Consider the following 25,795-nt stretch of genomic DNA (forward strand, 5'->3'; position numbering starts at 1 on the left):
GCTTAATGTACTTTATTTACTATAAAATAAAGGAGCCTTTTGTTGGATTTATTTGCAGTAAGTGTAAAGAGAATAACTGTCATCCAACCATTTCTGTCTTAACCTCTAAATGCAAGTCGGGGGGGGGGGGGGGAGACTAAAACGCAGTTAATTTTTCTGTGAGATTTTTCCATAAAATGTTGCCCCTCCTCCACCTTGCCACCGTAATAAATAGGAAATATATATTGCACAAACAAATGACAGAATGGAAAGATGAGTTGATAATAGAAAAACTAACATAAGAGCCAGTACACATTAGAATCTGGTCCCCAAAGCAAACTGCTGCACACATTGCTGCATGAACCCTCACAGAACTGAAGAGATATTAAGCAGTTTATAGCACAGCTTTCCGATCCATTTGGCAAAGAGTCGTCAATGTTTTTAATTGTATGAAACTATATTTGTGTGAAATGTTTCTAGCTACAGAAGGTGTAAGGGATGGCAGGTATGAAGCTCAAGCACTCTTTATTGAGTTTCCTGTTTCCTGTTTCATATAAGCAATTCAATCTGTACACTCAAACCAATTCACCCCAAAGTAAGCAAAATTAAGATTAGGTTTTTCTTCCTACATTGGAATAATATGAACTGTTCTGTGTCATGTTCCTGAATCAAAATGTGAATCTATTTAAGCATTTTACAACACAATAAAAGCAGTTACTAAGCAGTCCTGCCATGGAATATCACATCCACATGCAATTGCCTCCAGATAGCAAGAAATGTCACCAGGATTGAGAATCTGCTTTTTAACCAAACAGGGGAAAGCAAAGCTTTGCACAGAAGGGCAGACTTAACAAAATATTCAACTATGCCTTAAAACCCTGCTACAGCAATGCACACCGACGCATTTCATCTCTCCTGTTTGAATGATGTTCCAACCAATGCAAATCAGAGGAGCATAATGGATGTCTGGCAGATGAAGCTGGAGCAGAAAGTTTTCAGCTCTGTGTGTAGTGTCCAGGTGAAGAAGCAGTGATCTCTCTCTCTCCAAGTTATTCCCAGTTTTCCCAGTCTTCATCCTCAAGCTAAAATACATATAAGAGAAAGTTAACCTTTTTGCTGTGGAATAGTAAGGAAGTTTAACTAGTACCAACACATCATAACAGTGACAATCATAGTTCTATCTCCAATTCAGTTACACCAAGGCAGCTGCAGCGCAATGTACTGTGTGGTGCTGTTGTCGCACTTGAGTATGAGCTGCCAGTACTTTCGCTTAAAGGGGGTTGTCCAGTTTCAGACAAATACTGAGACAAATTTTTATTTTATGCTTTGGAATAAAAAGTTATGCGATTTTCCAATATACTTTCTGTATGAGTTCCTTATGTTTTTAAGATCTCTGCTTGTTGTCATTCATTCTGCCTAATTCCAGTGGATAAAAATCAGTCCATGGTCATGTGATGGGTACTGACAGACTGTAATGAGCTGTACACCTGTGTGTTCATCACATGACCATGGAGTGATTTTTAGGGAGGATTGATGTAGCCAAAAGACTAGACCTGTGAATGCTAGTTTATAGCTCAATACAGGGAATGAATAGTTAATTGGTACGATCCTTGCAGGATCAGGAGAATTAGCTACATACTGTGGTGTATGCCTTATGCTAGATTCACACAAGCGTTTGATTTCCGTTTTCAGATTTCCATCTTCTGCAGACAGAAGACGGAAATCTGTCAGACTGTGAGCGTTTTGTGCTCTCCGCGGCGAAACCATTTCTTTTTAACTGGACACAAAGTCCTGCATGTCCGACTTTGTGTCTGGTTAAAAAAAAAACAAAAAAAAAAAACACTGTTTCGCTGCGTAGAGCACAAAACGCTCACCGGCACTCACAGCCAGACACTTTTCAAACCCATTCAAATGAATGGGTTTGAAAAATGACTGCAGGTTTCCGTCTCCTGTCCAGTTTCGGGCAGGAAACGGAAACCTGCATAACGGAGACCTGGGGTGCAGATGTGAACGAGCCCTTACACAATTAGATACATCAGCCAGTAGGATCGCTGCATCTTCATCTAACAAGCCAATGTAATGTGCCATTTGTTATCTTTGTGAGCTACTTTGGACAATGGTGGGAGTCAGCACTGTAGCCCTGGCTGATTAACTGTATTCTAATTGCTGTTAGCCTGCATACTGTTGGCAGGCCCAGAATGTGTACACAGCTCATCAGTGCATTCAAGCAGTAATCTGGAAACACGCAATTTTGTGGCTTTATTTACTATTTAGGCTGAAAGATTACGTTAAGCACACTCTGGGGGGTGAAATAAGTGTATCAGTACAAGAATGCTGGGCAAAGCATAGCTCGCTGTAGTCACCACCCAGTGTTCAACTCCGTATGTCAGCCGCTTTTTAGTGCACATTAATTATTTATCTTGCAACCAACAAAAGTTAAGTTTTAGTCCTTTATCTTTCACAATTTATTTAAAAAAGGGCAAACCATCTAACATCTAATTTTTGTGTGTTAAAAACATAGGGACAGACCCTGAGGGTGAGAATAGGGACTATATAGCATCCATGGTCCAGTATCCCCAAGACTCCGTGACTACGTAAGTAGTTAAGACCAAACCATTCCTATACACTTGTGTGTTGTCGACAACGGCATGTTGTTGTGATGATCTTTGTTGGACTCTTCTCTTGGACCAAACGAGAGTGATCCAAGTTTGATATACTGACTGAAGTGTGTTTTCATCTGTATGCTATTATTTGAATTTTACTGTTTTTTGTGGCCCCGAGGACTTTTTTTTTTTTTTTAGGAGTATTTAATAAATGTTATGTTTTATATTAGTGCATCAGTGCTTTTAGATTGACCAAAATCCCCCTGACCTGTATAGTTTAAAAGGGAACCTAATAGTACGGCGCATGTCGGGTCTGTAACTATGGCGACCGCCCGGGAGCTGGGCGGCCGCCATAGCCGCCGGGTGTCTACTGCTTTAAGCAGTAGACAACCGGCTCTAATGCCTCCGATCGGTCCGGGGACCGATCGGAGGCATTAACCCCTCCGGCGCCGCGGTCAAAGGCGCCGGAGGCGCCATTTTCCCGGCGGCGCATGGGCGCCGCCATTTTGGCCGGGATCGCCGGCTCCTGGAGCATGCTCCAGGGCTGACGTCCCGTTGCCATGACAGCCGGGAGCCTTGTACAGGCTCCCAGGCTTGTCTGCAAAGCCTCTCTTTTGCAGGCTGGTCTATGCAGCCTGCAAAAGAAAGGATGCTTTATTGCAATGCATTAGCATTGTAATGCATTGCATTAGTGATCAGACCCCCTGGGGTTCAACACCCCTAGGGGGTCTAATAAATGCAAAAAAAAAAAAAAAAAAAAAAAAGTTAAAAAAAAAAAAATATATATAAAAAGAATTAAAAGTTCAAATCACCCCCCTTTCCCTAGAACACATATAAAAGTAGTTAAAAACTGTGAAACACATACATGTTAGGTATCCACGCGTCCGAAATCGCCCGCTCTACAAATCTATAAAAATATTTTTCCTGTTCGGTAAACGCTGTAGCGGGAAAAATAGTCGAAAGTGCCAAACCGCCGTTTTTTCACTGTTTTGATTCTGATAAAAATTTGAATAAAAAGTGATCAAAGCAATAACATTTCCCGAAAATGGTAGAACTAAGAAGTACACCAGGCCCCGCAAAAAAAGACGCCCTATGCATCCCCGTACACTTACGTATAAAAAGTTACGGCCGTCGGAATATGGCGACTTTTAGAAAAAATTTTTTTTAACACAGTTTTGGAATTTTTTTTAGGGGTCAAAATGTAAATAAAACCATATAAATTTGGTATCCCTGGAACCGTACCGAAACACAGAATATAGGGGACATGTCATTTTGGCTGCACAGTGAACGCCGTAAAACCAAAGCCCGTGAGAAAGTCGCAGAAATGCATTTTTTCTTCAAATCCACCCCATTCTGAATTTTTTTCCTGCTTCCCAGTACATTATATAGAATAATTAATGGTAGCATCATGAAGAAAAATTTGTCCCGCAAAAATTAAGACCTCATATGGTTCTGGGAGTGGAGAAATAAAAAAGTTATGGGGTTTAGAAGGAGGGGAGTCAAAAACGAAAATAAAAAAATGCCATCGGCGGGTAGGGGTTAAATTGGAGCATCTGTGTAATACCCAGTTACAGATTTAAAGGGGTTTTCTGGGCAAAAAATGTATTTTTAATAAGTGTCAGTGCTATTAATGGGTTAATAAATGCACCCATATACCTTTTGGCATGTTTTGAGTGATTTCTGGGAGATGCTGGTGACTCCTGCTTTTGTTATATGCTTCTGCCTCCTACTTCCTTACTAATCCCTCTCACCTTGCTCCCTCGATACACCCCCTCCCTGTCTCTCTAGCTATCCTGCCATTCCCTACCTACTCAGCCCAACCCCCAACCCATAGTATATAATTACCCTCCACACGTCATCCTGTGAAACGGCCCCTCCTCCTCCTGTACTGTGTCTGTGCGATCTCTTCTCCTCCAGCGACAACCCACCTCTATTGCGCATCGACGCTTGCGCAGTAGAGGCCGAAGAAGAGGAAAACATTGTGTATCCTGCAGAATCAGTACAGAGGAAGTAGCCATCTCACCGGAAGAAGCCTGGAAGGTATAATGAAGTGGATGGGGGGGGACAGGGAAGTAGTGATGATCTGTTTCTGGAAATGTGTAAACGGATCGTCACCAGATAAACACATGACTGCCCCAGGAATATGGGTAACTATACATTTTTTGTTATTTAGAAAGTATGAGGGGGGAGGGTGTTTAGACTAGTGAAGGGATTTCAAATTATCCTGGACAACCCCTTTAAAAATGATCATGTTGATGATAAAAATTACACTTCTTTTTCTGGGTATTCACATTACTTCTGGTAAAAATACCTAGCAGGTATGTAAGAAAAATCAGCCTGACTTCAAACACTCACCTCTCCAGTTACTTCCACCCTGGACAGGGCTAGCTGTACTTCCTCTTCTGTCATGTCAAAATCTTTCTCCCAGTCCTCACTGACATCTGTACTTGACCCTGGAAGAAGAGAAGATCAACTAAATTACCCCAACTAAAGAAACGAAAAACAACGTAAAAAACAACAGTTCAGCCAAACCACGTCAGAATTATTGCTCTGCCATTCTGTTTGCAAATGTAATGTTGCAGTGATAGTCTTAACTTAGGACACAAATCATTATGTTTGTCTGCATTTTGATTGCTCCAAGGTACATACAACAGAAGCAGTTATGTGAGTAGACTATATAACCATCACCAACTTTGTTCCTACAGATGCAGAGTCACAACTAATGCTCTGTCTATGAAAATTAGGCCTGAAAATAAAAGGCTGGGTTAAAGGGGTTTTCCGGGCAAAAAAAACTGGGGGGTTAGTGTAGGTGATGTTCTGTTTCCGGAAATGGAGAGTCACCAGATAATCAGAAAATGTGCCTGGGGACTGAATACTTTCCGTACCCACTGTATGCAGTAGCCCTTCCTCCTTTTACCATTTAGTCATCATTAGCTGTCTGTCTGTTCACAGTGAAATAGTAACCTGTTAAATGCAAATAGGGTTAAACAATTTGATTTAGGGTGGGTTCACACCTGCACCCATGCGTGCTTTAGCCAATCCAGCTGGGTTTCCATCTTCTTCCCCGAGAAACTGGACAGGGACGGAAACCCGGCAGTCAGTTTTCAAACCCATTCAAGTGAATGGGTTTGAAAAGTGAGCGCTTTGTACCTGTCTGTGGCGAAACCAGGTTTTTTTAACCGGACACAAAGTCCTGCATGTCCGACTTTGTCCCCCTGCTCCCAGGCTGCACATGGCTAGAATAAGTTTCTTTGTCCACTACGGAAATTCTCATTGATGACTAAAAGCTCTGTTCATACCAGATGAAACCCAATTTGAAGCCAGAAACTATAAACAAATGTTTATTTTTTTGGAAGTTATAAAGAGACTTCAAGCACATGCCAGGCATCATGTGTCTGTCACTTTTGGTCTAACCAGACAAATCCTTAGTCCCAAAGAGTATATAAGAATTGGGGCATCACAGACAACCAGGTCAGATCCCTGTTTGGGATCAAAATAAAATATTACCATAACAAGAAAAAATATGAACATCTACAGAAATGCAGAAATATGGCTGACCTGTAGGGAAAAGTTAAATTAAAACCAAAATAAAAGCATACTGTATGGTTCATACCTTTCTGGCCATTGTTAGAAGGTGTTGATTTCCCACTGTCACTGTTAAGCTCAAATACACGAAGATCAGAAGGTTGTTCATCCTTACAAACTGCATTTTGTGTATTTCCTTTGGATGCTTGTTCTTCAGAGTTTAGGGAAGTTTGCTTGTTTGGTTTATCTTCATGTAACTCTTCAGTTACTGCAGATGCACTGGCAGAGTGTTCCACTAGAGCTGTGGGACCATGGTACGCTGGATTGTCAATCTGAGTGATGGGGGAGATACTTTCACTGCTTTCTGAAGGGCTTGTGACACAAACCGTGTCCTTGCCATGTTGCTCTGGCTCCTCAGAACTGGTTTCCACATTTAGAGTTGGAATTGCAGGAGGTAATATCCTCAAATTCTCTTCACAGCTGGCAGCAAGAGGTGAGCCGACAAATTCTTCTAGGAAAAAAACATGACATTTAAGCTTTATGTACTTAAAGATGATATTTATAGTGAGAACACTTATTATATTCCATCCACCGATTCTTAGAATAAAGCAGATGTCCCCAAACCTGAGGGCACGTATCATCTGGTACTGGGCCGCAGGTTCCCTTATGTGACCTTCCCCAGTCCACTGAAATGTACAATTATTGTACTTACAAGAGCAATGATGGGGTGGACGGGACCTACTCTTGCTCACAGCCTGTGCAAATCTTCTATCTTCTTCCCAGTGGTAACATAGAATAAGGGGTCTAAGTTCCAGGAGGAGAGTAGAATATGAGCACAGGCTGTAAAAGGAGTTCCTGCCCATCTCATCACTGCTTTGTAGTACAACATAACTATACAGAGCAACAGAATATTGAATGAAATGTCAGGGACTATCACCTATGGAGGGTGCTATTAGCTCACTATTACAGAAATAGTGACACCCCCCCACACACACGTAACAGCGTCACTTATGTGGAAGCTACTACTTAAGAAGGGGGTCTATTACTTTTGGGGGACACTATTAGTGTAACAGTGCCAACAAAGGTAATAGCATTACTTATGGGGGGGGGGGGAGGGTTGGTACAATTAGAGCAGTAATACAGGAATAGTGCCCCCTTACAGTTAACAGCATTACTTATGTGGGTCAGGGAACTATTACCAGTGGGGAAGTGCTATTAGAGCACTATTACAGTGATGGTGCCCTCCCCCCAGAGGTAGTAGCATTACTTATGTGAGGAGGCTATTACCAATGGAGGGGGACACAAACATACGTAGAGTAACCAATCAACCAAAATCCTCCAAACTTCCAACCAGAATGAATGGAAAACCAGACAACTGCAGAAGATATGGAGTATATCACCTTCCAACTTATTCCATTGCTAACAAGTCGCTGGGTTCATGGGTATTAATGTATGAAGTTTGGTAGGGACTCTATACTATTGAGACAGGACTTTGCACCCAGCTGGAGAAGAAAGAGACGTTCGCCATCTGAAACGGGGAATGAATCTAAGAATCTGAGAGGGTAATCTGTACATTGTGTTGCCAGTGTCCTATATAAGTGAGGGGGTCTAATTGGATGGGACCCACACATGATGCAGTATAGTCTCACCAGTCAACTCTCCGAGAAGAGGTGAACATCCAGAATATCCAAACTCCTTGAGACTTACGTTGGAAAATTATTGGACTTGGTGATCCATGCCAGTTTGCTAGCTCAGATGAATTTAATCATCGAGAAAGATAGTCGAAAACTCCATGAGATCTGGATGGCTAATGCTTGGAGAAGGTATATTGTTCGCAGGAGGATGTTCATTTTGATGACTGAGCATCGCCCAAAACCAAGTAAAGGTGCCCTGGGACCTCTTTGGCTAAATCAATTCTAAGTCTAAGCAATATGGCCTGGACGATCATCTAATATAAGCTGAGGATTTTGGTTTGAAATTGAACACCGGGCAGAGGTAGTACACTGAAACAGGAATGCCCCAGAAAGTTCTGTTACCACGCTCTGAAGGAGAAACACATTCAGAGCCTCTGACTTTTGCAGGTTGATTTTGTAATTGACAAATATGCAGAGAGCTCCGCAAAAAGCACAGGCTGGGACCTACTGGGGTTAGAGACAAAGAGCAAGAGATCGTCCAAATAGACAGCAACCCTGTGCTCCATGATAAATTAAGAAGATATTCTGCATAGTTCAGTATATAAGTTTATGACTCTCTGGTACATTGATGTTTTACAAGACATGGAAGGAATTAAGCGGCACAGGCTACAAGAAGTTAATTATCTCCAGAAGAACAACCATATCACAAGTATATTAAATGGCCATTAGCCATTATGACCCCAGCCTCTACAGGATAAGGATGAAGGGTCATTCCATATCAAGTGATCCAAATAGGAATATTTTTTTTACCTGACGTCTTTAGATTTCTTTTATTTTTATTTTTTATGAAGTACAACTTAAGTTAATTACAAATAAAAAGTTTTGAATTTTTTTCTTCTTCAGTTAATTTTTTATAGACTTCTAAAGTTTTGAAAAAGTGTGAATTTTGGCCTGGTATGGCTTTACATTTTTTAACATATCTTGGGCTAGAATTAAGATAAATAGGTGGGAGAGGCATCATTTTTCTCAGAGTGGTACCGGCTTTCATTTGATATGTCACAAGACGATGTTTCTTTATATTTTGTTTTGGAGAAATCAAATTCAAAATTTTGATGCGCAATTGTGAAAAAAACGTATGTTCTAAAATTGTGAAAAAAATGCATTTGTGTTACTTGTGTTCTTGGTTATATTTGTACAGGTTTTCAACTAGGGACCAAATTGGGATCAATTTTTTTTAATTTTTTTTTAAGCCTTGAATCATCTGATTTTATGTTTGTGTGTGCGTCTTCCTTTTTTCTTTTCAAATTACAACTTGCTGAATTCAACATTTATATGCAACAATAAAGAGACACAAAAAACAAATCCCATAAGTGCCAGAATAAATACATCTTATCATCATAACACAACTTGTCCAGCATTTTCAACCTGAATGCATTGAACAAACCGAAAGAAAAGAGCTGCTCATATCCTCAAGTGCGATTTTCTAAATAGTCTCATCCTAATTATATGTTAAAGGGGCTCTATCAGCAAAATCATGCTGATAGAGCCCCACATATGCGTGCATAGCCTTTAAAAAGGCTATTCAGGCACCGTAAATGTTAAATTAAACTACCCCCCCGTTTTAAAATAACTTAAAAATGAATGTTCTCTACTTACGGAACGTGCACACTGGGCGGGCATTCAGGGTGTGTCTTCATCTTCTTCCACGCCTCTTCTTCATCTGACGTCCTCCGGTCCCGTCCTCCTCCGGCGCTTGCTCGCGGACACTGATAAAAAAAAAAAAATAGCCCAGGCACATGCGCAGTAGCCGTAGTAGAAGCCGCGTGCTACTGCGCATGCGCCCGGGCTATTTTTTTTTATCAGTGTCCGCGAGCAAGCGCCGGAGGAGGACGGGACCCGAAGACGTCAGAGGAAGAAGAGGTGGGGAAGAAGAAGACGGCGCACCCTGAATGCCCGCCCAGGGTGCACGTTCCGTAAGTAGAGAACATTCTTTTTTAAGTTATTATTTTAAAACGGGGGGGGTGGGGGGGTGGGGGGGGTGGTAGTTTAATTTAACTTTTACAGTGCCTGAATAGCCTTTTTAAAGGCTATGCACGCATATGTGGGGCTCTATCAGCATGATTTTGCTGATAGAGCCCCTTTAACAAGAGTACAAGAACCAATATTTATAACACCTATTTCTACATGTAACAATTGTTTATTATATCACTAAACATGTAATTTATTAAGAAAAATAGTCCAGTAGATAAATCCTCATTCTATAAAATATGAACTAATCAAACAATTAATAGGACATTTTTAAACTACTGGCCTTTTATCATCAATTTGTCCTTTCTAGTGAGTGAAATGTAATCTTGTCCATAAGCGCTTACTAGCAATGGCCATTTCCTTTTGTGTCAAAGAGTATGTCCGGCCTGTCATGGTGTTAGGCTCCACCTGAGTTAATATCTGATTTTTGTTGACTTGTAAAATGTCTGGTTTTCTTGGATACACAAAGGATGGTGCTGGACCAGAAGGATGCAAAAAAGTCAATTTTATGTCTTCATTTTCACAATCTTTGGAGAGTACAGTAGCCAGCCACCAGCACCGATCATATTCACAGGTCACATAACCAGTTATGTCATCCATTGCCAATCTTGTGCCGCCTTCTACCACTTCATGGACTTCACTGTCATTTTAGACCACAGGCTGAACAGATCTGAATTCAAGATTTTCGGAATGACACTGTAATAGTTATATTTTAAAATATTATCCCATCGCGATCCCAACTTGAATTTTGGTACAGATGTGGCTAAGGGCATAGCAGGCCCATGTGCATTTTTTTGATATTTTTAAATAAAACTTTTTTTTCGGAAATGCGTTTTAAAATTTTGCGTTTGCGTTCACATGGGTAAAATATTAACAAAGATACTCTTGTGACATATTTGGTGAAAGCCCGTATAGTTCTGAGTAGAATGGCGTTTATTTTGTTTCTCTATCTTTTTTCTAGCCTAAGTTATGAGGAGAAATGTAAAGGCAGGAAACACCGAAATTCGCACTTTTTCTGAACTTTGAAAATCAATTAAAAATCCAAAAAAATTTCTAGAATTTTTTTTTTTCCACATTTTGCATTCTCTGACACACTATTACCAAATAACAAAATCTCAAAAGAATTAAAAATATAGAGGGAAAAATCATTGGTTCACTTGACACGGAATGACCCTGAAATATAAGCCATTGATCAGGTCTGTGTCCAGTATGACACAGATAACCTCTTCCTGCGCTTACGAAATGTCTTTGTCCTTAAATGGGTCACCTAAAAGTGACCTGTAAGTTGTATACAACTTCCAGAAACGAAACGTCACCAGAAACCTGGAAAATGAGGCTGGGGCGGTCTTATGACCACCCTGGCGATCTAGGGAATTATAGATTTTTGGTACAGTAAGTAATTTAAAATTATTTAACAGATTTCGCTTAGAGTAATCGATTTATCCTAGGCAAAGGTCAACATTTAGGAGATAAATGGGTTGGTAGATAGCACAATGGGCCACAGAAAAAATGGCTTATATGCTTATGGAAATGCATAGAAAGTCATGACTTTTCCCATCCTGTGGTTGAACTTGATACACATGTATCTTTTTTCAACCATACTAAATATGTAACTATGTACTACACTGACAAATATGCTAAGATCCCATAAAGCAAGGGAAGTCCAGATTGGACATACCTTGACACAAGATTAAAACGGTTTGCAACATTGTAATTTATTAGGAGGAGTACTTTAAAGTAAATTATGGAGGAATATTTGTTGCCATAATTTGAACAAAATGTATAAAATACTGCTCAATGCTTGATAAATTTGGGAATCAATCACCACCAAAATCACTTTTAAACTACTGATATGCTATTGTAGGCGCTGTAAATGGCATAATCAAAACACATTTTTTGTGTCAAAGTGAAATCTTGCTATCAAATACTATTTTGTATACAAATGAGCAGTGCTGTGCACCCTGGATGTGGTCATACCTACCTCAACATCCATCCCCCTAACAAGCACAAACAAATCCATGAGTGCCAAGCACACATACTGGCTGCACTGAAAACCTCATCTGCTTATGGAATAAAAGTTAACTTTGTCAGCAGCAAACTGTACTTTGACATAAAAAAAGGAATTTTTATTATGTGACTACCATGCTCCACAATAGAATATATGTGTTAGAAGCTATTGTGGTGGTGGTACTTTCGACATTTTATGAGGTTTTTTTTTTAAGGCACATTTGATGAATCTTGCATATATCAGCTCCCAGGCTGACCATGCCTAATTTCCCAATTTAAAAATAAAACCACCATAATGTCATCCAATCAGGGTTTAGCCATGCCATTGAAAAATGGCCTAGCGTACTAGCAGGAAGATTAGCTTTATAGTATTAAAGGGATATTCTGTTAGTTTAAGGTTATGTCTTATGCACTGGAGCCCACACCGAACAGGAGTCTAATCTTTGACTGAGGACTACATAAAACAGACATGATGATACTTCATATACACATGTAAACATGATGATACTTATTCATATAGGTAACATTCAATACAATAGTAAAGCAGTACAATTCTGTTCATTACTATATCAAGGAGTCCTTTTCCTAAAGTATTCTAACATCTCCTTTTTAGGCCTTTACAGGATAGGGTAGTGCTAATACTTCTTTGATTCTCTGAAACTCTATAAATAGATATAGATATATAGATATAGACATATAGTTATAAATGAGACACCTCCGTTGAACAGTGTTTAGTCAGACACCTTGTTATATTTTATTCTGCACATTTAAACATGACCTTGGATGTTGAGACGAAAGCTTCATAAAATAAGAAGCAAGTAACAGCAGACTTGACTTTAAAAATAGAAAATCAGAGAAAAAGTAAAAAGGTTGGCAACTTGATTTCCACAGTTTATCAAACTGAACTTCCACAGACAACAGGTAATGCTTTTGGTGAAAAGAGAAAGAAAGCACCCAACCATCTGGTCTGTTTAGATTTATATAAAAGCAGAATGTAATTTTCCTCACCCTCTTCCTCCTCCCATCTTGGATCTTCAAAATGTACACTCTGCTCTGCTCTCTGCTTAAGAGCATCTCTCCGAGCTTCTTCCTGAGAACATAAACTTCACTGTAACATCTTCAAGAAACTATTCTATCACATACAAAGTGATCCATGCAAGTGATATACTGAGTACATGATATCCATGCACACCACCATCTCTACAAGAGGAAGAGGTTACAGTAGTGTATAGTTGCCGTGAGAATTTGTTAAGACTGGCGTTTTGTATGCCATCTTTATCTATTCACCTGCTGGCTCTTACTGCACCAGAACTATTACAAGGCTCCGGCCTCTTAATAACCAAAGTGAACTCCTGTACACCAGATATGAAAGCTGTATCAGCCAGGAATTATCATAGATTCAGGTATAACACAAGACAGTTTTTTTGGTGTGAGCTACTGTAAATTTATTTGGCTGCAGCCTGCCTTGCTTCTCTATCCTGCTCTGCCCACTATCGTAAAAAGTGGCGAGTGGAGTAAGAAATGATATGGTGCATCTGTGGAGGAAAAAGCGCCAAGCACAAAAGATGCACCACATTACACCAGAAAACTGGTGAACATAGGTTAGTGAATTCCTTGCAGTCAGCCAGCTCACAGACTGGGGTACGTGCTGCAGTCAGTCCCAAGAAATAAAAAAAACATAACTTGGCTCCTGAATGTTTTAAGTAAGAGCTTAACTAGTTAAAGGTTGTGGCAAAAGAAAGCTTCACAAGCAATCACAAGAGCAAATAAATATTATGAATCTCTATATACCTGTTCCAACTGGTACACTTTGTAGAAATATCTTTGCCAGAATTCTGAATGTGAAACAGCTGCGGGTACCTGTAATATATAAATATATAAATGAATCTACATGAATTGAGATTTCTGTGAAAAAGCAGACAGCAGTTAGATATACTTTAAATAGCCCAAGCTCCTCCTCCTCTGAAAGTGGCAGCCAGTTGGGCCAATAGAGTTCGCGCCTTTTCTGATTAAACCTCTCTAATCCCCCCCAATCGGCTTTTATCCCGACAGAGGAGCAGCAGCAATACTTCCAGGACTACGTGTCCCTGGTAACCTGGAAGATCATACAGCGGCGCAAACACTAAAGACTATGGACTATTGAAGTAAGTAGAATGTGGATACCAATGCATGTAAATAATTCTCATTGTGGAGCTGTCTGAAAGCAATCAGCTGGAGTGTAAAGAACTAGACAAGGGGGCCACTTACAAATTTATTGTGTGATAATAGCAACACCAAAAAGTAAACCCATATGGGGCACCAGACCTTCATAGCGTTTGTCACAAAATATAAAATGATACAGATCAGAAACGAACCAATCATCATCTCTCGCCCACTGTGAATATAAAAAAGATATCTTCCTGTTCTCAGAAATGTATTTATGTACCACTTTGTTGTTCACAGAGTTCAGGGGTGCGCACCTGTGTATAATTTTTCCCCACTTCTTTGTGGCACAGTCCAGTATTTGGAGTGAATAACAGTCCCTAATATACAGGGGTATCTGCTGTATACCATATGAAATTGTCGGGGTCATCGAGCACCAGTAGATATGCCATATATTGAACACCTATTGGGGGATCTTGAGATCGGATAAAAATGTTGGACACCTGATGGATGATGCTCCTTCCATCACCTACAGAAGGGGACTCAACATTTTAAACAGTTCATGCATAGTCACCCAACTGGCTGGATAGAGCCCAGATCACAAAAACATTCAGGTGTGTCTTGTGTTGGGCTGTTGCAATGCATTGCAAAAAATCATCATTTCTTTTACAGGCTGCATAGACTAGCCTGCAAAAGGAAATCACTGCAGACAAGCCAGGGAGCCTTTACAAGGCTTCCAGCTGTCATGGAAACGTGACGTCGGCCCTGGTGCGGCTCCAGCGCCTTTGACCGCGACACCAGAGGAGTTAATGCCTCCGATCGGGCCGGGGACCGATTGGAGGCATTAGCGCTGGCTGTCTACTGTGTAACACAGTAGACACCTGGCGACTATGGCGGCCGCCCGACTCCCGGGCGGCCGCCATAATTAAGCACCCGACATGCACCGTACTGGTACGGCGGATGTCGGGAAAGGGTTAAAACATAGCTTCGTATGTGCCCCATATACTTGGCTTTAGCATAAGAAAAGCATATATAAAAATACCATTTTTGTGTAGAGTGCTCGGATGGAAGGGCTGGAGACCAGTAGTTCTGAGATTTCTGCTTTTCTCTCGTCAGAGTCCCAGGTAGTTAGCCATTCTTCAAATTGAGCCAGAAGACCTGTAGTGTGTAAGACACATTAAACTAGTATGTTGCTTAAAAAGAAGAAGCAGAAATATTTTATATGTATTTGTTTTACATAGTCTACACACTATTCACACTATACTCTTAATTTTAAGACAAGAATGAAACACTTTATTTTTCTTAGTTTTAGTGTAATCCCATGTATTGTGTAGTAATAGCTATATGTTTGCTTTTTAGATATTATGCTCCACGGTCTATATGCTCATAGCAGTTAAAAGAGTTTTCAGATTAAATAATTGATCTATCGTTAAGATAGTTCATCAATTAAAGACTGGCAAGGGTCCAACACTCAGGTCCTTGGTTAATGAGATGTTTGTAGGCGCTTACCAAGCACACCACTGTACATACATTTGAATGGGACTAAGCTGCACTCAGGCAATGACTAATGAATGAAGTGTCACAAGGTCTTTGAAGCAGCCACTGCTGCTTCAACCAGGTATTATGGGGTTCCCAGATGTCGGACCCCCACAGATCTTTAATTGATGAGCTATCCTAAGGATAAATCATCAATTAAAAAGTCTTCGAAAATCCCTTTACATATGGCACCAGAACTGAATCTTTCTCCTAGCCACAATTAACTTTAGTATTAAATATTAAATTACCATCAGGTTCATTGCAATAAGTCGCTGGATCAGACTGCAAACTGTACAAGCGTGCCTGTGAAAAAACAAAAACATCTATAAATATAAAATTCTTAGCAAAAATCAAATCTGGAATAGATTAGCCCATTAATTTATGGTTAGTCAAATAGAAGCACCTTATTCTAAACATCCTTTGCACTGACACTCATAAAATTGTTTCTTGTGTATAGACATTACAATAATAAAATTATTATAATGCCAGGCATCGGGCCTGGGCAGAGCCGACTGCGCATGTCCACTTGTAGTGCGGGCATACGCAGTCGGCTCTGCCTAGGCCCGATGCCTAGCAAAGTGAATTCAAGGCCGGAAGAGGACGCGGGGACACTGCGCAGGGAGAAGAATCCAGCCCGACCCTCACTCATGGACTTGGTAAGTAGAATTTGATTGAATGTTGCGTACCCCTGAAACGAGCATTTCCCCCCCATAGACTATAATGGGGTTCGAAACCCGTTCGAACAGTCGAACAGTGTGCGGCTGTTCGAATTGGATTTCGAACCCCGAACATTTTAGTGTTCGCTCATCTCTACACACTAACATTGATTTCACAATTCTGGTCAAAATCAAACTCATGTTTTTGATATAGCGAATTAATCAGATTAATTTTTTAAATTGCCCAAACCTAACAGAGCTTGGAGCTGAAAATGCACGGTGATGCTTAACGCTTATAAAAGTACTAGAGGGAGGACCCGGCTTCACACGGGTATATTACATTTTATGTTTGTGTAGTGGCCCCATAAGAATTGTCCAATTTTGCACTGGTGTATTTTGTATGTTGTTTCTGTGTATGTCCATAAGCGTCATGTGATTATGTGTATCTCATTTTGAATGTCAGTGAAAAACCTGTGATCAGTTGTTATGGATACTTGGAGTAAAGCTGTATCTAATCCTTCCCTGTGTAGTACTGTGTTTAGATGAAAGTATCCAATCTTTGTTGGTGTGGTACTTTGTGCAGATGCACATATCTAATCCTCCCCGTGTGGTATTGTGTGAAGAGGCGCGTATCTAATCCTCCAGTAAGTGAAACTGTGTGCAGACGCGCGTATCTAATCCTCCCCCGTCTGGTACTGTGTGCAGACGCACGTATCTAATCCTCCCCTGTGTGATACTGTGTGCGGAGACACGTATCTAACTCTCTGGCTTGTGGTACTGTGTGCAGAGGCATGTATCTAATCCTCCAAAGTGTGGTACTGTGTGCACACACACGTATCTAATCCTCCCTTGTGTGGTATTGTGTGAAGAGGCGCATATCTAATCCTTCGGCGTGTGGAACTATGTGTAGACGCGCGTATCTAATCCTACTGCATGTGGTACTGTGTGCAGACACGTGTATCTAATCCTATGGCGTGTACAACTGTGTGCAGACGCGCGTATCTCATCCTCTGGAGTGTGGAACTGTGTGTAGACATGTGTATCTAATCCTAAGGCATGTGGTACTCTGTGCAGATGCGTGTATCTAATCCTATGGCGTGTACAAATGTGTGCAGACGCGCGTATCTAATCCTCTGGAGTGTGGAACTGTGTGTAGACGCCTGTATCTAATCCTTCGGCATGCGGAACCGTGTGCAGACGCACATATCAAATCCTTCAGTGTGTGGAACTGTGTGCAGAAGTGCGTATTTAATCCTCTGGTGTGTGGGACTGTGTGCAGACCCGTGTATCTAATTCTACGGCATGTGGTACTGTGTGTAGACGCGCGTATCTAATCCTACGACATGTGGTACTGTGTGCAGACGCGTGTATCTAATCCTATGGCGTGTACAACTGTGTGAAGACATGTGTATCTAATCCTCCCCTGTGTGGTATTGTGTGAAGAGGCGCGTATCTAACGGGGAGCTCACACGGAGTTACGTGCCGCGTGATGTGGCACGTAGACGCCACGGGACCCTTTGCGGGCCGTACACGCTCCCATGGATTTCAATGGGAGCGGGGTTTGTATGCGCCGCGCTAGTTTGCGGCCGTGCATTTATTCACGGCCGCAAACTAGCGCGGCGCGTACGATCCCCGCTCCCATTGAAATCCATGGGAGCGTGTACGGCCCGCAAAGGTTCCCACGGCGTCTACGTGCCACATCACGCAGCACGTAACTCCGTGTGAACTCCCCCTAATCCTACGGCGTGTGGAGCTGTGTGTAGACGCGCATATCCAATCCCCCGGCATGTGGTACTGTGTGCAGACGCGCGTATCTAATCCTATGGCATGTGGTACTGTGTGTAGACACGAGTATCTAATCCTCCCCCGTGTGGTACTGTGTGCAGACGCGCGTATCTAATCCTCCCCCGTGTGATACTGTGTGCTGAGACACGTATCTAATTCTCTGGCTTGTGGTACTGTGTGCAGAGGCATGTATCTAATCCTCCAAAGTGTGGTACTGTGTGCACACACACACGTATCTAATCCTCCCCTATGTGGTATTGTGTGAAGAGGCGCGTATCTAATCCTTTGGCGTGTGGAACTATGTGTAGACGCGTGTATCTAATGCTATGGCATGTGGTACTCTGTGCAGACGCGTGTATCTAATCCTATGGCGTGTACAAATGTGTGCAGACGCGCGTATCTAATGCTCTGGAGTGTGGAACTGTGTGTAGATGCCTGTATCTAATCCTTCGGCATGTGGAACCGTGTGCAGATGCACGTATCAAATCCTTCAGTGTGTGGAACTGTGTGCAGAAGTGCGTATTTAATCCTCTGGTGTGTGGGACTGTGTGCAGACCCGTGTATCTAATCCTCTGGTGTGTGATACTGTGTGCTGATCTGTGTATCTAATCCTCTGATGCGTGTATCTCAGTTTGGATATCAGTGTTGTATTGTGCATGTGGAGTGACCGTGTGTATTGCAGTTGGAATATGAGTGAAAGTCTAGCAGGTTTGTATTGGCTAAGGGGGGGGGGCAGTGTGTTTGGAATGCTGTATCTCAGCAACGGTACGTCTGAGCGAGTTGGAGTCTCGTCTTAAACCTTCCCGGATATCTGATGTATCTCTGTACCAAATTTGGTGAAGATCGGTCCAGTAGTTTGGTTCGCATTAGAGAACAGACAGACAGGAATTCATTTTTATAATATAGAGAGATTATCTGAACACAAAGAACACTTACAATGAGTACCAATACAAAATGGTGGAATTAAGAGGGGCGTTTCATGCGACAGTCTTAATAAAGTTCCCAACTAGTGCAAAGTGTGCCTCAAATATTGAAAGTCTCTGACCCCTTAATAAATCAAGTGCACCTGCATGTGCCAGAATGTAAATCTACGCCAGATTTCTGTGTAATTCAAGCCAATGAGTTATAATAAATTTGGTGAGCAAAGACACCCACTTTCACAAAAAGTGCCAAGCAAAGCGCAAACCAAGGGTTGTGGCACATCTCTGGTTCAAGAAAGGGCTGTGTCCCAAAGATGCGCTACATTAACACTTATCTACGCAGATGGGTTAATAAAGTCTCACCAATACACTTAGAATGAGCCTTACTTGACTAAACATAAAACTATTCTTGACATAACCACTTTAACTCATTTTTTAAACAGGGGACAGCATAGTGATCTGCTGTTATTGAGAAGAGAAGACATTTGTGCACACTTACTTCACTAGTGCATAACAAGGCTACCATTCACAATGGCCATCAATGTAATGCATGGACTGGTTGGTTTAAGCCTAGAGATATTTAACTTGCCTTTCCATTGATGTTAGACAATGGGGGATTTTGGGGATGCCCTGATGCAAATAAGACTGTCAACTCTTCCCAGCAATTTCAGCCCCAGTAGGTTATATGTAAATTAGATCTCATTCTTTAAGTAGGCGGTAACCATTTACTTTCTCAGAAGAAAAAAAAAAACAAAAAACACACACACACACTAGGTTTCCACTAGATCGGGGGGCCAGATCTTTTGAAAGAGTGAACGGATTTAAAAAAAAAAAAAAAAAAAAAAAGCAGCAACAAAAAAAACCACAAAACACAAGCCGGTCAGGTTCACAGTGGGAATGAAACTCAGTATGTAATTTAGCATTTTGTACTTGGTGACGGATCCTCTTTTTCTAGGGAAAAAGTTTGCATCCCATACCTTGGTGCTGTCATAAGGTTCGGTAGTCCCAGAAGGTGTTGCCATCAACGTGATAACATCACAATCAATTGTCTTGTCAGGAGATGGTGCAAAAGTGTCGGAGATCACTCCCAGAAAATCTGATAGACTTTTCTTCACCTTTTCTGTAGTCCCTGAGGAACTTTCCACCTGCCAAAGCAGAAGGAAAAGAGGGATTTTTATTCCTATGGTTTTGAAGTCTCCTATGTAAGACTATTATTGGTTTTCACATGCTTATATTTATCCGTAAAACAGGATTATAATGCTTTTTCCTTCTAAATTGTTCAATCGATACAATTTTCTATAACCCTTCCATCATAACTAGTAAATAAAAGAATGTTTTTCTTTTCTGTCACTATCCACTTAATTCCAAATTTGAACATGGAAATGCGGATAATCTTTGCTAGACTGGAGCATAATTAAAGAACTGAAACACTGGAAAATGACTATGTGGGTACATTAATAATATAATAAATCTTTTAAAATCTTATTTCTACATGAAGAAATGCACCTTTAAAAATAAGAGTGCTGAAAGATTCTGATGACAACTCCAGTTTCTCCTTTGTGCAGTGCTGTCACAGAGACCTTATACGGATCCAAATGTACCATTTGTAAATTATTTATTACTGCAAAAATTACCACAATGTATATCCATGTAAACTCACCGCCAGCTTCTCCTTGACAACAGTAGCAGTAGCTGCAATGGTGCATGCTGTATCATGCTGCACAACTCGTGTAAACTCCGCTAGGTCTCTTTTCATAAACTCCAAAGCCTCTGTAGACTGAACAGACCATAGAAGATCTGATTAAAGTAATCTTTGATGTGGAAAATACATCAACCAGCAAAAACAAACAGTACTTTATAACTCAGCACTGGTGCCTAGCAGCACTGGAGTCCTGGGCTGGAATGCAGCCAAGGATGACATCTGCAAGGAGTTTGGATTTTCTCTGGGTTCCTCCCACATATTAAAGACATACTAGTAGGGAATTTAGATTGTGAGACCTATTGGAACATCGATGACAATACCTCTGTAAAGCTCTGTGGTATATGATGGCGTTATTTAAGTAAAAAAAAACAAATAAATAAAAATGGAGATGTATGAATAAATAAAAATAACTTTCTAAAGTCACACGGGGCTAATGACCGCGTATTTTGGTCCTGATTTGACGTGGGAAGCGCAGCAGAATCAGGACAAAAATGCAGCTGCCGTGGACGCAGAAAGGGCAGCTCACTTTTTTCTGCAAGCGGGAACAATCTGCTCGCGGAAAAAAGATTGGTAGCGGTCTACATAGTCCTCTATTGTGAGGAGGGGGAGGGGGATTTTGAGGTGGATTCCGCACCAAAATCTGCCCCTACTTACCCCGTGTGAACTAGCCCTTACTGTCCCCATCAGAAGAGATTAGATAGGAAGATTAGATTAAATTAGAATGGACAGCCAGATAGATAACACATTTGCCAAATTAATATTGCTTCATTTAATTTATCATAAGGCTTGCCTTTGCACATATGTTATTCAAACTCGGGCAACCTCTTTAATCTTCAAAATTGATTCTATATTAATAGCATGTACATTAATCACATAAACATAACATACCTTCTCCCGCACACTACTGTAACTCTGGTGTAACCAGCTTCTCCACCATCCCCCATCCTCCCTGCAAAAGAATACAGAATCAGAAGAGATCAGTAAATTTAAAATAAACCAAGAATGTGAGTATGTATAAGATAAGATAATCCTTTAATAGTCCCACCATGGGAAAATTCAATGTTTTACAGCAGCATGGGTGACATGAACGACATGCTTGGCACAGGGATGTCATCCATGTGCTGGTCGTGATGGAACTAGATAGGAATAGGACCTGCCCTGAGTTTCTAGGTCCAGACTGTCAGCCTGCTCAGAGATCATGTACAGTGTTGGCCAAAAGTATTGGCACCCCTGCAATTCTGTCAGATAATACTCATTTTCTTCCAGAAAATGATTGCAATCACAAATTCTTTGGTATTATTATTTTCATTTAATTTGTTTTCAATGAAAAACCACAAAAAGAATTGTCAAAAAGCCAAATTGGATATAATTCCACAGAACACATAAAAAAAGGGGGTGGACAAAAGTATTGGCACTGTTTGAAAGATCATGTGATGCTTCTCTAATTTGTGTAATTAACAGCACCTGTTACTTACCTGAGGCACCTAACAGGTGGTGGCAATAACTAAATCACACTTGCAGCCAGTTGAAATGGATTAAAGTTGACTCAACCTCTGTCCTGTGTCCTTGTGTGTACCACATTGAGCATGGAGAAAAGAAAGAAGACCATAGAACTGTCTGAGGACTTGAGAAGCAAAATTGAGAGGAAGCATGAGCAATCTCAAGGCTACAAGTCCATCTCCATAGATCTGAATGTTCCTGTGTCTACCGTGCGCAGTGTCATCAAGAAGTTTAAAGCCCATGGCACTGTGGCTAACCTCCCTAGATGCGGACGGAAAAGAAAAATTGACGAGAGATTTCAATGCAAGATTGTGTGGATGGTGGATAAAGAACCTCGACTAACATCCAAACACGTTCAAGCTGCCCTGCAGTCCGAGGGTACAACAGTGTCAACCCGTACTATCCGTCAGCGTCTGAATGAAAAGGGACTGTATGGTAGGTTACCCAGGAAGACCCCACTTCTTACCCAGAGACATAAAAAAGCCAGGCTGGAGTTTGCCAAAACCTACCTATGTTCTCTGGTCAGATGAGACAAAAGTAGAGATTTTTGGGAAAAGGCATCAACATAGAGTTTACAGGAAAAAAAAGAGGCCTTCAAAGAAAAGAACACGGTCCCTACAGTCAAACATGGCGGAGGTTCCCTGATGTTTTGGGGTTGCTTTGCTGCCTCTGGCACTGGACTGCTTGACCGTGTGCATGGCATTATGAAGTCTGAAGACTACCAACAAATTTTGCAGCATAATGTAGGGCCCAGAGTGAGAAAGCTGGGTCTCCCTCAGAGGTCATGGGTCTTCCAGCAGGACAATGACCCCCAAAACACACTTCAGGTCAGCACTAGAAAATGGATTGAGAGAAAGCACTGGAGACTTCTAAAGTGGCCAGCAATGAGCCCAGCCCTGAATCCCATAGAACACCTGGGGAGAGATCTCAAAATGGCAGTTTGGAGAAGGCCCCCTTCACATCTCAGGGACCTGGAGCAGTTTGCCAAAGAAGAATGGTCTAAAATTCCAGCAGAGCCTTGTAAGAAACTCATTGATGGTTACCAGAAGCGGTTGTTCACAGTTATTGTGCCTAAAGGTTGTGCTACCAAGTATTAGGCTGAGGGTGCCAATACTTTTGTCCGCCCCATTTTTGGAGTTTTGTGTAAAATGATCAATGATTTGACTTTTTTTCATTCTCTTTTGTGTTTTTTCATTGCAATCAAAATAAATGAAGATATTAATACCAAAGAATTTGTGCTTGCAATCATTTTCTGGAAGAAAGTGAGTATTATCTGACAGAATTGCAGGGGTGCCAATACTTTTGGCCAACACTGTAATACACGGTCATGTGAGTGGGCGGACAGAAATGAATGGGTTAGTGTGCTAACTGGGAAAAAAACAGATAGCACACTGACCTAGCACACAGTTGTCCGCAAGATAAGATAATCCTTTGATAGTCCCACCATGGGGAAATTCATTGTGTTACAGCAGCATGGATAATACAGTAATTTATAGCAAGAAAGAACACGTACAAGCTCAGAATAGCAGATAGAAAAGATACTAGTTGTCATAGTATCTAAAAAGAAAAAGAAGACTTCAAGATCATTTAGCTCTATGCAGAGTGATCTTCACTTAGCCTGATGTTGATTAAATGCAGTTGGGAGGAAGGATCTCAGATAGCGCTCGTTCTCACACTTGGGGTGAAGGAGTCGGTCAGTGACAGTACTCCTTAGTGCTGCCATGGTCTCACACATGGGATGGGAGTTATTCTCCAGCATGGAGGTCACCACGGACAGTATCCTTCTGTTACAACCACCTGTACTGGGTCCAGGGGGCTCCCCAGGACAGAGCTGGCCCTTCTAACCAGCCTGTCAAGTCTGTTACTGTTGCTGGCTGGTATGCTACTCCCCCAGCAGGCCACACCGAAGAAGATGGCTGAAGCAACCACAGAGTTGAAAAAGGCCCTAAGAAATGCCCCCTGGACTCCAAAGGCCCTCAGCCTCCTGAGCAGGTAGAGCCTGCTGTGACCCTTTCTGTGCAGTGCATCCAGGTGATCGGCTCAGTCCAGCTTATTATTGAGGAGCACACCCAGGTACTTATAGGTCTTGACTATCAACATGCCTGTCCCCTAGATATCCACCAGATTTGGGGTATAAAAAAACCCAAATAAGACAAACTTACAAAGAACTGTAGTAAATCTAGAAAGATGTGCAAGTACACAGAAAATAAATTGAGTTGTTACTTCTAAAGATAATATTGTGTTTTTATAATATATGGAAATTATATCACAGATTTAGTCGATAGCTAAATCTATATTCACATCTACGTGGAGCAGAATTCCTGATGAAGAGTAAAAATACTCATCATGTTTGAGGAGTATTTAGCAGAGTATAAAGCTTGAAATAATGCAGCAATACAACTGTATTGCAGTCTATGGGAAAATCACTGTATAACTAGGCCGGCAACAGGCAAACTTCATTAGTTCTTCTGATATAACAAGCCGGGACAAGGCTCCATGCTGCCATAAATATCGATTAGCCACCGTTATCTAGCAGTGTGGGAGCCATACTAACATATTAATGGAAGGGGAAGGGTGAGGGTTGAGACCGGGGAAGGGTGATCAGATGTACTAACTACCGGTAGCAGCAATGAGTGAAAACTCTGATCGGGGGCATTAAGCCATGTCTTCGCTGTGTAAACATTACAGACCTGGCAGTTATGGCGCTTGCTTTGCTATTTTACACAGTGTAGACCCGGCGCCATGTTTTAAGTGCATACACCCCTTGTAGTAGTAGAGTGGATATCTGAATGGAGTTGAGCTGGAGAGGGAAAAGCAGCGGCAGAGCTAAGGTGGTGAAATCCTGGAAAAGTCTCAAATATTAATATGTACATGTGCACATTACTATGGACATCTATGACCTCCGTACAGGTGTTGGTGACCTCTGGCACACGGTCCAGATTTTTTTGTTCTGTTGATATCAGTAGAAAAAACCCCCAAAACTTAACAGATCCCATTATAGTTAATGGGGTCCCTCCGATTTGTGTTTGCTATTTTGCGGTCTTCTGGCACTCCAGAAGAACGGATTTCATCCATAGAATAACTATACTGTATATACAACTATGGTATGTCAGGTGGGGGGGCACAGACAAGGTACTTACATGACAGATGTTGTGTGTGTGACCATATTATTCATATAGAAAAACAACAAATAGCACTTCTAGGACAGACTGCAGACATAAGGCATGTTATAATATCCAGCCACTAGCCTTGTATAAGAAATGCGAGCTGTACACCCTGCAGGGACAAGACACAACACAGAGGGTAGGACAATGCCACAGTCTCTCCATGTACATGGGCAATAATAACGAGTGAGGTAGCTGGGCGTCTCTGTCAGGGAAGAGAAGCCATGGTCGCCCTGCAAGGTATACAAGCTGCACCGATCTGTAGAAACGCAAAACAACACTCTCACCCTTCCGCCATGTCGGCTGCGTGACATCACCAATATTTACCGACCTTTGAACCGGTAATTCCGGTGACACCACAACGGAAGTGCGTAGACGGCTCCCCGGGCGGGGACAGGCTGAGTCGGACATGGCGTCTCTGCTGCAGCTTGGTGCTGTGTACATGTGGAGACAAAGACTATTATGTCCCTGTGTTATTCCAGCACATGAGACATAGCCATACCTTCTCTCCTCACATTCATGTTACAGGGACTGTCAGGATGGAATTTATATTAAAACAGGGCAGGACGTATTCTTATATGGCAATATAATGGAAACCTAACATTACTGTTTGG

The 25,795-nt window shown here is 41.5% G+C and overlaps 1 protein-coding gene across 2 annotated transcripts; it reads right to left on the reverse strand.

Annotated features, from left to right (window-relative positions):
* BSDC1 (BSD domain containing 1) lies at nucleotides 1-25,523 on the reverse strand. 2 transcript variants are annotated; one of them, XM_075264699.1, is made up of 11 exons: nucleotides 25,469-25,523; nucleotides 21,406-21,466; nucleotides 20,476-20,592; nucleotides 19,793-19,960; nucleotides 15,703-15,757; nucleotides 14,961-15,076; nucleotides 13,568-13,636; nucleotides 12,785-12,866; nucleotides 6,196-6,615; nucleotides 4,938-5,035; nucleotides 1-1,061 (listed from the first exon to the last, which is right to left on the reverse strand). In XM_075264699.1, the coding sequence occupies exons 1-11, from the start codon at nucleotides 25,477-25,479 to the stop codon at nucleotides 1,029-1,031; spliced, it is 1,230 nt and encodes a 409-aa protein (XP_075120800.1). In that variant the 5' UTR covers nucleotides 25,480-25,523; the 3' UTR covers nucleotides 1-1,028. The 2 variants fall into 2 exon arrangements, with proteins under 2 accessions (XP_075120800.1, XP_075120799.1); XM_075264698.1 differs by having other exon boundaries at nucleotides 6,196-6,618.
* Nucleotides 25,524-25,795: the final 272 nt, after the last annotated feature.

Source organism: Leptodactylus fuscus, chromosome 2, assembly GCF_031893055.1.
Source record: "Leptodactylus fuscus isolate aLepFus1 chromosome 2, aLepFus1.hap2, whole genome shotgun sequence".
Classification (NCBI taxonomy): Eukaryota; Metazoa; Chordata; class Amphibia; order Anura; family Leptodactylidae; genus Leptodactylus; species Leptodactylus fuscus.